This window comes from Geotrypetes seraphini, chromosome 9, assembly GCF_902459505.1.
Source record: "Geotrypetes seraphini chromosome 9, aGeoSer1.1, whole genome shotgun sequence".
In the NCBI taxonomy this organism is placed as follows: Eukaryota; Metazoa; Chordata; class Amphibia; order Gymnophiona; family Dermophiidae; genus Geotrypetes; species Geotrypetes seraphini.
Window position 1 is genome coordinate 160,053,368 of NC_047092.1, and position 16,209 is coordinate 160,069,576.

At 39.9% G+C, this 16,209-nt stretch overlaps 1 protein-coding gene across 1 annotated transcript in view; it reads right to left on the reverse strand.

Moving 5' to 3' along the window:
• Positions 1–9,597, reverse strand: part of DHX36 (DEAH-box helicase 36) — a 145,072-nt gene extending 135,475 nt beyond the window's left edge. Inside the window, exons 1-2 of the mRNA XM_033958607.1 lie at positions 9,208–9,597; positions 2,120–2,235 (exon numbers count right to left, since the gene is read on the reverse strand). Of these exons, the coding sequence (XP_033814498.1) occupies positions 2,120–2,235; positions 9,208–9,534 (443 nt within the window). The 5' untranslated portion in view covers positions 9,535–9,597. The remainder of the gene's footprint in view (positions 1–2,119; positions 2,236–9,207) is intronic.
• Positions 9,598–16,209: the final 6,612 nt, after the last annotated feature.

Sequence of the window (16,209 nt, forward strand, 5' to 3'; positions counted from 1 at the left end):
CTGTCGCCCGGACCATCGACTGGTGGTCGACTGTCGGCTTTCCCCTGTCTTTTAGTTTAAAGCCTTCTCAATGGCCTTCTTTATGTTGCCTGCCAATACTTTTGCTCCTTCCTTGTTGAGGTGTAGTCCGTCCTTTCTGTAGTACTTGCTTTTTCCCCAGAACGCCATCCAGTTGCACACGAAGTCAAAGCCTTCCTCATCGCACCATCGTCTCATCCAGGTGTTGATCACTTGCAATTCCCCTTGTCTCTTTCCATCCGCTCTTGGTTCTATGACAGATAAGTCTAAAATTGAATTATTTGGATACCAGAAAAGAAGACATGTTTGGTGTACACCAAATACAACATTCCAGGAAAAGAACCTCATACCAACTGTGAAGCATGGAGGTGGAAGTGTCATGGTTTAGGGATGCTTTGTTGCAGCAGGACCTGGCCAGCTCAACATCATAGAATCCACCATGAATTTTACTATGTATCAGAGGGTACTTGAGGAATATGCGAGACCATCTGTAAGAAAATTAAAGCTGAGGCAGAATTGGGCCCTATAACATGACAATAACCCAAAACATACTAGTAAGTCCACCAAGGACTGGCTGAAAACTAAGAAATAGAGAGTCCTGGAGTGGCCAAGCCAAAGCCCTGATCTTAATCCCATTGAGATGCTGTGGAGTGATTTGAAATGGCCTGTACATGCAAGAAACCCCTCAAATATCTCACAGCTGAAAGAATTCTGCATTGAGGAGTGGGCCAAACTTTCCTCAGACTGATGTCAGAGACTGGTAGATGGCTAAAAGCAGCATCTTACTGCAGCTATTTCAGCCAAAGGGGGTAAAACACTAGCTATTAGGGTGTCCTAATTTATTCCTCAGTTAGAATACACATTTTTGTGGATATCTTTTGTTTCATGAGAAAATCAAGGAAAACTTTTGCTGACCACCTGCAATTACATCACTTTCTTTTCTAGAGATAAATAAAAAGAAGATTTAACATTTCTTTAAAAAGAACTGAATATTTCAAGGGGCGTCTTTAATTTTTTCACATGACTATATATGTGAATGAGATTCTTTTTTTTATAAATCTTTATTCATTTTTACATCTCACAACAAGTGCATCAATAAATAACAATTGAAATTGAATACATCACTTGAATTTCTTTCATATTTAAAATTAATACATAAAATTTAACCCCTTCCCTCCCATCCCTACCATATCATATGCAATCAAATATATCCTTTAAAAAATTATTTTCTACTGATCTAAACATTTAATATAATTCAGAATTCCACCCTCCCTTCCCACCCTATCATTTGCATTGTACTTATAATGGGAAAATGGTATCTATTCATTACTATAATTTGTTAATGGCCCCCAAATCTCTTTAAATTTCTTATAATTCCCTTTTTGTATTGCTACTGTTCTTTCCATTTTACAAATGTGGCATAACGAATTCCACCAAAAACTGTAAGTCTGCTGCAATTCTTCCAATTTTTTGTGATATGTTGTATGGCGACTCCTGTCATAATCAATAAAAGTTTATTATTGTTTGATGAAATTTGGCTCTTTGTTCTCACTGACATACCAAATAGAATTGTATCATAAGATAAAGCTACAGGGTTCTCCAATAAACAATTTATTTTGGTGAATGAGATTCTTGTGGAAATATGAACTACAAGAAAATCAACAATGCTTCAACAGACGTCCAGGGAACTGGAAGTTCTCTCTTGAGGGTTGGGGAAAGAGCTCTCAGGTAAAACATGAGAGCAACCTTAAAATACATGATTAAGCTCTGACTCAGCTTAATGTTCTACTGTCCTAAGTTTCACAAGTGTGTTAAACATGACTAATTACAATTGTCACTATATATGCTTATCACTTCAAATATCTTAAAGTAAATATCTAATTACAATTGTCCACATCTAATTGAGTATCTTACTACAATTCTGAACTACAGATTTTAAAAATAAAATTTAAAAAAATACACATTTTCTTCTACATTTCAAGGAACATTAAAGACGACATCTGGCTTCATTTTAGATAATGCAGATAAATAAGAGAAATTATGCATAATTTTCAACTTCAAAAGAACAACCTGTAGATGTGGGAAAAACAGATGACCGTACCATGTATTTCCAGGAGTACGCCAGGATACTTCTCTGTCATCACTTTTACTCTGGACCGAGTTCAACAGCTGCGTAATGTGCTCTTCTCTAGATTCGTCCATTTGAACAACTGCTCTCTGATTAAACAAGAAAAGTTAAAATGTTAATTGTAAACAAATACATCAATAACAGAATTATGAATATCAAAAGGCAACATTACTATGAGGTAAGAGGGGGGCACTGATAGTATGCTATAAATACATTCTACTTGCAATAAAAGATCAATTTGAGTAATTTTAAAATTACGTATTTAAAAAAATTGCATTCCCTGAATGGGGAAATTGTAATTCAATAGGATCTGATATTTCAAGACTAGCGCCTTAAAAATGTTAAACTACTCCCACTCAAGTTTGAGAAGACTTCAGCCTACAGCTTATTCATTTGATACTTAATATACCATCCTTCAAAATTATATCAGTATTTTGAAATAATCTGAGTCTACACTTCCCCCTCCGTATTTGCAAATTCCATATTTACGGATTCGCTTATTCGCGGTTTTAAATCAAAAATGCATTTTCATTTCTCAGGCTATTTTAAGCCCTGTAAGCCTCCCCCCCCCCCTACCTGGTGGTCTAGCGGGTTTTCAGGGCAGGAGCGGTCTTTCCATGCTCCTGCCCCGTGCAGATCGCTCACAGGAAATGGCTCAAGAGAGTACGGGAGCTCAAGGCAGCCATTTCCCGTGAGCGATCTGCACAGGGCAAGAGCGTGGTAAGATCGCTCCTGCCTGAAAACCCGCTAGACCACCAGGTAAGGCTTAAAGTGGGGGGGGGCTTTCAGGGGTTAGGGGCAGAACCGGCCCAAATATTATTTGCGGTTTTTTAATATTCGCGGGCAGGCTCTGCCCCTAACCAACGCGAATACGGAGGGGGAAGTGTACTTATATTCCTCTTTGGAAGTGAACAATTTTCTGAAGAGTCTCAGGTAAGACTCTAATCAAGTTTCAAGTTTATTAAAATTTGTTAACCCACTTATCATATTTCTAAGTGGCATACGTAGGTTTAAAATCAGGGTTATACGTTATATGTGACATAGACAGGTGTACATTTAGAAATAATGGGTTAGGGGAGAATTACAATTATGAATAGGACAGAGAGACATATAGGGCTGTCATAATCTATGGAATAAAGTAACTTTCATCATGCTTAATCTGCAAATTCATCTCCAAGGATGAAGCCAGATATCTCCCCAAACCTTGAATAATGGTGCTTAATGGAAGATGACTTCCATCACAACAGGAAACTCTAAAGATCTCAGACCTGTTATGAAAAGGTAATTAGCAAAAGCATATGGGGCTCATCGAAACGTAAACACATCTAAAACCCGCCCAAGTCAGCATTTGAATGACCTAAAGGATAGGTCGTCCAAATGTCAATAAGCAAACCTATTTTTTAGAAGTATCCAGGGACATTTTAGGCTTCTAAATGCCACTGTGCGACCAGAACTAAAAGGGCGTATCTGAAGGAGTGGTTAGGTGGGATGTGGGCTGACATAGACTCAGTCATCCTGCAGGGATAATTGAAGGTTTTACGAGAATTCCTGGACGGAACTTACATGTTGTGACTTAGACAATGTAAAAACAGGTATTAAGTGCCCAAATGGTATCCAAAGTACACTCCCCCAGTGGTCACAGACCCTCTCTCACTCCCGCAAAGATCGGAATAAAAACATATATACCAGTCTCCAGAACATCAGCATCTAGTAAAGGAAAGCCTAGTAGAATGTACAGCGCTGCGTACACCTTTCAGCGCTATAGAAATAATAAATAGTAGTAGTAGAGCTGTACACAGGTCTCTTAAATAGCCTGGGAGGTGGGCTAGTGAACCATAGAAAGGAGGACTCAGGTCCATAAGCCACTCTAACCACTACATTTATGGTGGAACATGTGCACCCACTAAACACCCCCCCCCCAAACTCTACTCTACTACCATATAGGTAGCAACTGCAGCAATAAGGGCTACTGGGGTTGTAGACAAGTGGGTATAGAGGGGTTTGAGGCTGTTCTGGGGGCTCACCATAATCTATAAGGGAGTTCTGGTGAGATGTTTATGTGGCATCCTTTTTGTGAAGTTCACAGCAGTGCCCTGTAAGGTGCCCCACTGCTCTGTTGCCATGTCTGGGTGGACAGTCTATCAAAATGCTGGCCCCTTCCACATCCAAAAGGTCTTGTTCTGGGTGTTTGGGACTTGGACGGATTTTTGGTTGAGAATGTGGTGGCGGTCTGGACAATCAAACATCTAGACATCCAGATAGACGATTTTCGTAAAAAAATAAAATTTAGATGTACTTTTCGAGAATGGACATTTTCCTGCTGCCAACTTTGGGCAACTAGCACCCTACGTCCAAATCGTACTTAGACGTATGTTTTGATTATGCCTCCCCACGTATTAAAAGAAGGTAGAAAAATACTCAATCCATATTGTAGAAACATTTTATCTTAGAAAACATCTTTAAAAATCTTTCATGGTTGGTAATCACAGTTATGAATGGTTCCTGATAAATAAGCCTTCTTTACTCGAGTAATGTGAAAATGATAAAAATATTTTTTCCCTATACAGCATTACATAGTGCCAAGGCAAGAAATAAGCATGGGCAAAGGTCACGTGATAGCAGCTGAACAATGAGTACATGCTAAAAAGCTCTCCTGATGTTTCAACCCAATTTTGTTGTTTTCACAATGGGAACTCAAAAAGTTTTATTTTCTCTCTTTCGTTAATGACATTCATAGTCTTTGGGTATGCCTCTACAGCAGGACCCAAAGAAACTCACCAAGCCTACTGACCCTCTCAACAAAACGTCAAGGCCTACAAAACAACTTACCATGCTCTAGTGCATGTCATAGCAAGAAGCGGTAGTTTCCCCAGAACGAACTCCTTCTGCAGACATTTCTACTAACTCACCTCTGCTGACCGAGGCTACCGGTAACCAGGCCAAACGGCTGGAAATTGTGCTGGAGGTCATCCAGGAGGGGAATTCTATATGATTTGCATGAAGGCAATTGATGTAGTGGCCAATTTGATGAAATATTGAACTTCAGAGAACAGAAGTGGATTTTTAAGATCAATACAGTAGTTCCGTTTGGGCTTAATCAAGAAATCGAGTGGATGTCTTTAATATGAAATATCATTGGCTGGGCTTAATCAGCTGACCGGCAGTGGGAAAATATAAGATCGCAAAAAGTCACCACAGCTATCTTAATGTTTTAACACGAGTCGGGATGGCAGTACAAAAAAAGTTGAGGTAAGCAATGTTAAGAAACTAATGGAATCACTATTTACATAGGCAACATTTACTAACAGAACAGGATGATATTCTTGATTTTATTTTTTTTTATTATTTAATATTTATTGAATTTTTCAATATAATCAAGCATAAAACTTGTACAGAAAGGAAATTCAGCATGAAATTAATACAATTGAAAACATATATAAAGAAATATCAAATGTAAGCATAAATTTCTACTCAAGTCCTCAATAAGATCCAAGAGGGGAAGTAGGCGAATCAAAGTAATTATATATAAACCAAGTAATAACTAGTTGAATGAGATTAAAGCACCCTTCTTAAACTAAGCACTTTCTTTCTCCAGAGATGCAGTTGAAAGAAAGGTTGTCAGTTGAGATGGCTCAAAGAAAACATATTTATGAGAATGATAATTAATAACACATTTGCATGGATGTCGCAAGTAAAAAGTCGCCCCCAGAGATATAACACCAGGTTTCCTTAACAAGAATTCTCATCTCCTTCTCTGTGTGTCCCTAGCCAAGTCTGGGAACATCTGAATTTTACAACCTAAAAATTATTTTTGTTTATTTTTAAAGAAAAGTCTCAGCAACCAGTTTTTATCTGGTGCGAGAGCTACTGTCAAAAGTAAAGTGGCTGGGGTCACTAATTCTCTATCAGACATTTCCAAAATATTAGATATGTTCATTAAATCAGGTCCCATTTTCTGTTGTTGTTGTTGTTGGTCTTGAGTCTTATTTGGAAGGTAATAGACCTGTGTAAATGGTGGTAACGACTCTTCAGGAAGTTCCAATACTTCCATCATATAACGTTTCAGCATTTCCCTTGGGGCTATCATAGAAACCCTAGGGAAATTTATCAGTCTGAGGTTATTATTACGAGAAAAATTTTCCATTGCCTCCATCTTCCTTCTTAGGTTAATATTGTCTTTAATTAATGTCTCAGTAATTTGTTGGGAGACTTAATTCTTGACAGACATTCTGTACTGAAGTTTTTGAGTCCTCTAATCCAGTCTTTAAGTTTTTAATCTCAGTCTCATGGTTATTAAGATTCTTTTCTAGTTGTTGTAGTTGTGGGTTAATAGATCTTGCCAAATTGGCCACAAGATCCCACAGAGAATCTAATGTAACCTCTCGGGGCTTCTCAAGTTGAAAAGTTTGTGATTTTAATTTAATTAGCTCACCCTCTGGCAACTTGTCTTCAACGGCAGTCTGTCGAATTCTTCTCATCCCCCAGCGCTTCCTCCTCAGTTTCCTCGCTCAGACTCCTCTGCACCGGCAGGGAGTCCTGCAACACAGTTCCCCCGTTGTTCTCCTTAGCCTCCGGGAGGAGGTGAACTCCGACCTCAGGAAGTACCTCCTCTCGCAGGGAACTGTTTGACTGAGGGCGTGGGGGAGGTGCTCTTGCTTCGGGGCTCAACGATGTCTCCGGCCCCATGGAGAGCGACACAGACGCGCCTCCACTGTGCGTCTCCCGCGGGGAACTCCCCAAAGCCGCCGGCGTGCCCTGCATTCTCCGCATCAGCTCCTCTATATTCCCGAAGACAGCCGTTCTGGAGCGCTGCGAGGCTCCAGCAGCGCTGTGTCCCCTCCTCTTCGGCATTGTTCAAAACAGGTAAAAGATTTAGAAGTACACGGAGATTTTAAGGAGCTTCAGGGAGAGTGAAACTCAAACAACCTCTCATGCGGCCATCTTGGATCTGATATTCTTGATTTTAGCATTCCTGCTAATCATGATCTTTTTTTGTAGGGGACTTCCTTGAAAAGGCCATAAGACGAAACATGTTGGAGCAACATGTACCTTACCCAACTGCATTTTACAAGATTACTAAAAGCTAAGTATAATTTTTTTTAAAAATTATTTTTTAGTAACAAACCACAGGTGAAATCATTATTTTAACTGTTTGAACTCTTCCCCACCATGAAATATGTAAAGGATTCCATTGCTCACATAATTCTGTAACCTTCTGTAATATATGTTGTTCAATTACTTTTATTGTCTCTTCTAATGTATTTTTAATCCAGATACCCAAATATTTTATTCCTTCATCTTTCCAGACAAAAGAAAATGTATCAAATAATCCTTTTGTACAATAAACATTAAGTGGAAGGACTTCTGATTTACTCCAATTTATTTTATAACCTGAAATTGGGAATGATACCAGTGTTTTTTCAGCCAAGGGACCTACCCTCTGACACCTTGGCTGGTGGAAGCATTCCCCTTTTATAGTTGCTCCCTACCAACTACCACACGGATCAGGTATCACTAGCAAAGTTGAGTAAAGCTTTGATTATCCCTACTGAAGGAAGGAAATATACACAGAAGATCCTTATTTGCAAAAAGTGAAGGGATAACTGAAGCATAATTAGTAGTTATATAGGCCATGGAGGATAACCAAGATAACCTACTCAAAGCAGTGCTATGACTGCAATAGGCTTCCAAAAGGCAATGAGGTGAACTGAAATTAAGACACTAAACAGCCTTTGTTTCTAAGAAAGCACTCAGTAGCCGCCCATAGAGTTGAAACATTGTATCAGGCTTCCAAAGAAGGCATATAGGGGGAGACCTGCATGAAGTGACCATGGTAAAACACAAAACTTTACTAAGCATAGGCAGGCCTGATATTTTTAACCGTGGTTTTGATAGTTTCAGTATATGCATGGCTTATTTTTGTTTAAAACTGCTTGGCATAGAAGAGTAACCATAATGATTAAAGCAGTATGCTAAGTTCCATGGAAACCAAGGTTCATATCCACTGTTGCTTCTTGTAACTTGGCAATTCAATTAAGGGCCCTTTTATTAAGCTATGTTAGGCACGAAAATGTGTCTTATGCAGGACGTGCTAAAACATTCTGCATTATTTCTATCTGCATATGCTAAGCACCCAATATTTATTGGGGGTGAGGAGCTTATCAGGGATGGAGAATGGGCGTGAATGCACTAGCCAGCTACCATGCTATCACCACCACCATGCTAACTGGTTAGCAAGTCCATAATGCAGGCACCCTTAATGCCACCTAAATAGGAGATAGTAAGTATTCCTGCATTAACTTTTTTTAAATGGCTGGTCATTACTGCTAATATTAGTGCATGACAAGAAATGCAACAAACTGAACAAAAAAAGCACTCTTTAACAGCCAAGCTTAAAAATGGGCTTAGCACATGGGAAAGGTCCAAGTAAGGTAATAATAATAACTTTATTTTTTTAGCCCATTTAGTAGTAAAAGGGCTCCTTAATCCTTCACTGTCACAGTACAAATTTAAAACTAGATTTATTAAAAGGTGCTAACACATTAATGTACCATTATTTAGCACAATAATAATAATAACAGTTTATATACCGTCCAATAATTAAAAGATGTTACAGAACAATAAGACCTTTTTAAATATTTCCCTGCTACTGAAGGCTAGGTTTACTATTGTACTCAAAGGAAAGCTACTATATCTTAGTTTAAATCCTTTATCTACTACTAAATAGGTATAATACAAACCAAACAATTTTCATTTGCAATTTTTTTTTAATTTCATTATTATTTTCTTAGAACATCCAGTTTACAGTTAAAAAAAATAGCATGAAAACAACTGGATTAATTGACGAAAGGATATTTACGTCCCACTATCCCCCTCCCCCCCCGCCTTAAAACAAAAAAAACTCCACGGCCTACAGTTTATTTATTAGTCTAAAGCTGTAGAACTATTTATTAACCTCTACCCACAGCACACAAATAAAGAGTTTCTTAAAGGTGTTTTTCTATGCAAGTGCAGTGATGAGGGGGAACGAGTAAGCCTCGGAGACAGAAAGGTCACTTCACCTGCATCCGGTCCATATCTCGGCTGCGGTTGGAGTTTTTCTTGGCGTACCATAGTCCGATCTCTCGGCCCTTCAGGTGGGCAGGATGCCGCTCGCGCTGGCCTCCGCCGCCATCGTCCCCCTGCTGCGAGGACTTGCCGTGGCTACCGCGACCCCGACCCCGGCCCCTGCCGCGACCTCTCCACTGTTCTGAACTCATACTCGAGCCGCCGTTTAGCCGCAACCGTGACACCTTGAAGTAGCAACCGATGGCTGCCACCTCGGAGCTTTGCCGGTGCCGGCTGGGCGGCCTAGAGGAAGTTGTTTTTTTTTTAAACTTCCTCTTCATCCTGGTCCTGGGGCATGCGCACCATAACCGCAAACCTCCTGCGCGCCGGTCGCCACCGACGCTTCCACATGCTTCTGGTGACGTCACAGAAGAAGGCGGGCTCTTAGTGAGTTTAAGCGGGCGTATAAACGCGCGAGGCGAATTGTCTAATAATTAGAAGCCTGAGCCGCGACGGGAAAGTGGCGCGGAAAAAAAATCTGCCGTGTTTGAATAGATCTTCGTTATTCTTCTCACTCTTTGTTAGAAAGCTGCTAAAATATTTTCCATGTATTAGCAACTATTGAAAGCAATGGAAGTAAAACCCGGATCTCTCGATTTGTCCTCCTCTTTCTGGACAACAAAGAGAGACGATGACAAGCCTCGAAATGAAGCAGAACATTTCCTTTAGTTAAATTTCAGTTATACTCAGCTATGTCCCAGATTTATAGAGGACTATCAATACTATGTAATAAGGAAATATGTATGTAATTTGGAATTTCATTTTACAATTGTATTTTTTTCTTTCTTTTGACTTGAAACGATTGTCAAATGTTAAAATTTATATTTTTTTTAGTAATGTAATGTTTTAATATTAATCACTTGTTTGTCAGTTTTAAAATGAATAAAGAATTAAAAAAAAAAATTATAAAAAAAAATGAACAACAAAAGAAGAGACACAGGAGAAGTCAACACCAACCTCCAGTTACATGTACTTTATTTAGAAGTAATGGCGAAATAGAAATCACTAGTGTAATGTAAATAGTCCAAATACAAGTCCTTGAATACAGTATGAAAATGGTCCCGACTAGGATCCAAGTTTCAGGGACTACAAGGTACTAAAAACTATGATAAATAACATTACGTTAATAGTGATCTTGAATAAATACATTTATACACTAAACATAAAAAGAACAAGATGTCATGTTATTTATCATACATTTTAGGTCTGCTGTAAGTGTTATAGCTTTCCTCTTTTTTTTTTTTTATATAACTTCACAGGGATCACAAAGTACATTTTTGATAAGTTTCCTGAGAATCCAAAACATTTGTGAGTGCAAATGCATCCATATTAAAACAATAGGTATACATTAAGGAGTCCTTTTATAAAGGTATGGGGAAAAGTGGCCTTAGCTCACCCTTGTCCTACTTGCTAAGGCTACTTTCTACCACAGAATTAAAATGGCCAATTTCCCATAAAAATGATAATGGTCATGCGCTAAAGTTGCCATTAGCATGCTGCCATTAAATCAAATTAGCATGTGAGCACTTTCACCTACTTTTATAGCCAGTAAGGAAGGACTAATGTTAATTATGTACTAACACCCCCTTTTACTAAGCCACGTAGCGTTTTGTACCGTGGCCCAGAGCGCTCAATGCTGCTCTGACACTGATAGAATTCCTTTGCGTGTCAGAGCATTTAGCGCTGCAGGCTGCGGTACAAACCTCTACCGCGGCTTAGTAAAAGAGGGCCTAAGTGCATGTTGTATTAACTGATCATTTCCGGCACCCTCCCCCAACATGCCTCCTCTGCCGTAAAAATAAAAATATTTTTTAGCACACTTTTTGTGCATACTAATCTCATAGTACCTCAGGACCTCCTGTGGTTAAGCCCTTTAAGCTGTGGTAAGGACATGATAACGCTTGCCATAGCTTAGTAAAAGGACCCCTAAAATATTTCTAAACTTTCAGCAAAACAAATAATCAATTTGAGATCTTTTTTTCTTTCTTTTCATTTTTTTAGTCCATAATTCAAAGGGTAAATTATTCCATATCAATACATCTTGATAAGCAAAAGATGTCATAAATATATTCTCATATTTCAAACATTTCTCATTAGGAAAATGTAAAAAAGATAGCTTTGTCGCTGACCTCATTCAGAATATTTGAATATCTTTTGGTTGTAAATATTGCTAAGTTCCAATTTTAGAAGAAAGCAATGAATGGGAATATGTAAACACATTTATGTCACTTAATATTTAAAGAAATACATATATATTGAACCACAGATAGCTAGGGGGATAAACACTAAAAGGTGGTAAGTGCCATAAAAGTCTCATTTAATTTTGATAAATTGTTTCCATTTGTTCTGCACAATCTTAAATCTCTCAGAAGAGAATATCTGCTTCAGGCAGTGCTATGGATGGAAACAATCTGACACTAACCTAAAGGTATAATAATCTATGACCTTTACCAAAGGCTTTAAAATCAGCAGAATGCTCACTTACAGAATTCTTTTCCATCATAGTTTAAATAGAGATAAATGGGCACAAGTGTGAAATAGAAAAATAGATTCTTTTGTTGTGCACAGATGCAAAACATGCACAACAAAAGCTAAATTAACCTACATTTGTATCTAGACACTTAGGGCAAGATTCTCAAAAGTTTAATGCTGTCGCTAAACTGTTTTCCGGCGGTTTAGCCTGTACGCAGTTTAGCGGCGGATTATCAAAACTGATTATCTCCATGATGAGCGAGGTTTAGCGTAGCAGTCTCCGACACTGACGATGGGCTCTTCAGCATTGAAATGAGCCCTCCGGTGGATTCTTAAAAAAATGCCAAGCCATTTTAAAAAAAGCGGCATCAGCTTTTGGCGACTAAAAAAAGCGACTAGTCCAGGGGTGCCAGTCAGTGTCAGAGACTGCTAGAAAACCCATCTGTGTTGTGATGCGGCGGGAGAGATGCCCGTTCCGCTGCATCACAACACCCCTTCCCTAACATCCTGGCCGCGACCCCTAGCAGCAGGAGAGATGCCCACTCTCTCCTGCTGCATTAAAAAAAAATCATGCTCAGAATTTAGGAAGCTGGTTGGTTGGGCTGAGAACTTTAAATGCAGGTGCGCTTAATGCCTCATCAAGAGAAGGCATTAGCCATACCCACTCTGGCCCAAATTCTTTATATGGCATCTTAAGATGCATGCACAAATTGGTGTGTATAGCCAGTATACACACACACTATGGCCCTGTTTTACTAAGGTGCGCTAACCGATTAGCGCGCACTAATCGATGTAGCGTGCGCTAAACGCTAACACATGCATGTTAGTCTATGGACGCATTAGCATTTATCGCATGCTAATTCAGTTAGCACGCTAAACGGTTAGCGCACCTTAGTAAAACAGGGGGTATAATTATTTAACAAGCCAATCGGTGCCAATAATTGGTCATTAATACCTAAGAATCAACAATAATTGGCACTAATTAGAAGTACATTCTATAAAGTGGTGCACATCATTTCTTGTGCGTGAATCTCAAAAGGGGGTGTGGCTGGGGAGGAACATGAGTGGATCATGGGCGTTCCTAAAGGTTATGTTCATTGTTATAGCCTGATCTGCGCATAACCAATATTCCCTCTCAGCTGCATGGCCGTGCAGCCATGCACCTTTTAGCAAGAAGCCATGCAGCCGTTCAGCCCTCCTGCACAGCCGATGGAGTTGGGACCAGCACCCCTCTAGTATTAATCTTCCATCTTGTGTCACTGCTGCTGCTTTCCTGAAGCAGCCGCAGCAAACTGAAACAAACCAGCTGCGGGACCTTCCCATACACACTTGAGGCTGCCAGCCCACCTTCTCTATCACTTATTTATTCAATTTTTTTAGTCTGTCCTCAGAATGGGTTACATATCAGGTACTCACGTGTTTTCCCTATCTGTCCTGGTGGGCTCACAGTCTCTCTAATGTACCTGGCACAGTGGAGGATTAGGTGACTTGCCCAAGGTCACAAGGAGCAGTGCAGGGTTTGAATCCACAACCTCAGGGTGCTAAGGCTGCAGCTCTAGCCACTACGCCACACTCTCCTTCTTCTTCTGGGGCAAAGCCGGCAGCTGCAGATATGTATAGGAAGGTCCCACAACCAGTTTGTTTCTGTGTGCCACTTCTGCTGCTGCTTTGGGAAAACAGCAACAGTGATGGGGATGCTAGCGGGCAAACGCAGGCGGTTATGGGGTGGGGAGAGAGAGGGGGCAGATGCTGGTGGATGTGGGTTGGGAGAAAGAGGAGGCAGGTGCTGGTGGTTGTGGGTTGGGTGGGAGAGATGGGGCAGATGCTGATGGAAAAGGGGTGGAGAGAAAGGGGGTAGACACTCGTAGAAGTAGGGTGGTAGGAGAGAGGGACAGAAGCTGGTGGAAATGGTTTGAGATGGGGGGAGAGAAGAGGTAGATTTTATATAGAAGTGGGAAAACAGATTCTAGAAAGAGCAGGGGAGAGATAGGAGAGATGATGGAGGATACAGAAAGGAGGAAGATGATGGAATGGGGAAGTGAAAGGTGAAATGCTGGATGGAAGGTGAGAGGGAGCAGACATTGTTTGGAAGGGGAGAGACAAAGAGAGTGGAAAATATTGATGGAAGGGGAGGATGACTAGAAGAAGAGGGGATAGACAGGAGGGAGATGATGGAAAAGGGAAGTAAAAGGGGAGAGAGGGGAAGACTATGGAATGGGGGTAGAGACAGAGGAGAGAGATACTCATTGAAGGGGAGAGAGAGTCCTGGATGAAAAAGGGGAGAGGAGGCAAACACTATAGAAGGGGGTAGATGCAGGATGGAAGAGGGGAGAGAAATTAGCAGATACTTGGGGGGAAGAGACAGAAAGGAGGGAAATACTGATGGAAGGGAAAAGAAAGGGTAGATATAAAGAGCAAACATTGTATAGAAGAGGGAGAGAAAGAGGGCAGAGTTAGGGAAAGACTGGGAATAAGGGGAAGTAAAATAGACAGCCAGTGTGAGGGAAAGAGATGTAAAGCTGCTGGCAGACCGTTAAAAAAAGGACTAGGGTTCACTCAATGAAACTACACAGAAATACTTTTTTAAAACAAATAAGTGGGAATGTTTTTTTCACTCAGATACAGTAGTGAAGCTCTGGAACTCGTTGCCAGATTATATGGTAACAGTGGTTAGTGAGCCTGGGTTTTAAAAAGATTTGGACAAGTTCCTGGAGGAAAAGTCCATAGATTGAGCCACATGGGGGGAAACTACTGCTTACCCTGGGATCAGTAGCATGGAATGTTGCTACTATCTAGGTTTATGACAGGTGCTTGCAACTTGGATTGGCCACTGTGGAAACAGGATACTGAGCTAGATGGACCATTGGTCTGACCCAGTATTGCTACTCGTATTTTTATGTTCGTATGTTAGTAAAAGGAGCCCAAATATGAGTAAAGTGCAAAAATTATAATAGTATGAATTGATATTGGTCTATTGAAAATGTATGTTGTATTAATTTATGTTTGTATCATTATACTTTTCTGCTCATGTTTATTGTTAAAATCATCAGCAGTCTACAAAACAAGGTTTAAAAAACCTGTCTAAATCGGCCCCATTGGAGAAAATGAGATCTGCAGAAAATAATATGCATTAAGGCATATAAGTCCACACTAATGTGGCAATGTGCTTTATTACATCTAGCCCTTAATGAGGGCATGAATTTCCATTAAGCTGCTGCAATTATTTCAGCCTCTGTATTTCTGTTCAGCTTTTAACCTTTGATATATTTCTTCTAAAAAATTTTTTTAAAAAAAAACCAAACCCTAATGTCAGCATAGAGTTTTATAACATGACCATTTCATCCCCAATACTAAAGTAAAGTTAACAGAATATTGAAGGAATATATATTTTTTATTATTAATAACAACAATTAATCTGGCATTAAGCTGAGAGACCCCTTTAACAATGCCATGGTAGTGAATCCTGTGCGGCAAATGCGATGCACTCCATTCAATTCCTGTAGGCTCCATTGCATTTGCCATGCTGGGACTTGCTACAGTGGTTTTCTAAAAGGGGCCCTTTATTAATTTTACTATTTATTATTTACTATGGGGCCCTTTTGCTAAAGCTTAGCACCTACTAACTGCTAAAAAGCCCATAAAAATCAGCGTAAAAAAAATAGCACGCAGCGCTGTTTTTTAAATGGCGTTCAAAAGGACCTTTTTACTAAAGCCGCAGCACAAAAGGCACTTTTGCCATGGCCAGAAACAGGCTGATTTTCACATTTTCCTAATTAATGACCACAAAGAAAACATGGGCAGGAATAGAACTCATGGGAGGCAATATTTAAGGCTGCCAGCTGGATCCAGATTCACAGGACAGGGTAAATCCAGTCCTGTGTTTACCCCATTGTATGTAGAGACTTGAATGTCTGATTTCTCCATTGCATTCTCTAAGTAAAGCAGGACTATGCATTGGGGTAAACCCAGGACTGGATCAACCCTGTCCTGTGCATATGAATCCAGCTGGCAGCCTTAGGCGATATCAATATTCTAACAGAGGCAGTCCTAGCTGGAAACTACCTGGGGAAAGAGAAAAGGGGAAGTTTGCTTTCCTTGGCACTTTAAACATTATTTGATGGCCCCTATGAAAATGTCGATGGACGAGTTACTTCTCTCATTGAGGAAGCTCAGAATCCGATGGAGGAAGGGGAAACCAGCAGTTCTGTAGCTGAGCTGGAGAAAGAAAGTATAGATTACAGTGAACAAGGGGCTACAAGCCAATATAAATGTATGGACAGATCAGTATACTCGTAGATATATAACAAACTGAAGTGGTTAATTTTACAGCATCATCTGGAAAAAGCTTCAGTCCTTGGGCATATACAAACCTCTTGGTATCAACTCCTTCTTACAGTAATCCACTAAAGTACTGTGCAACTCCCATCTAATCAGACTTTTATACTATTCTAATAAATCTATCCATTCTACATTTTCAGAAAAAT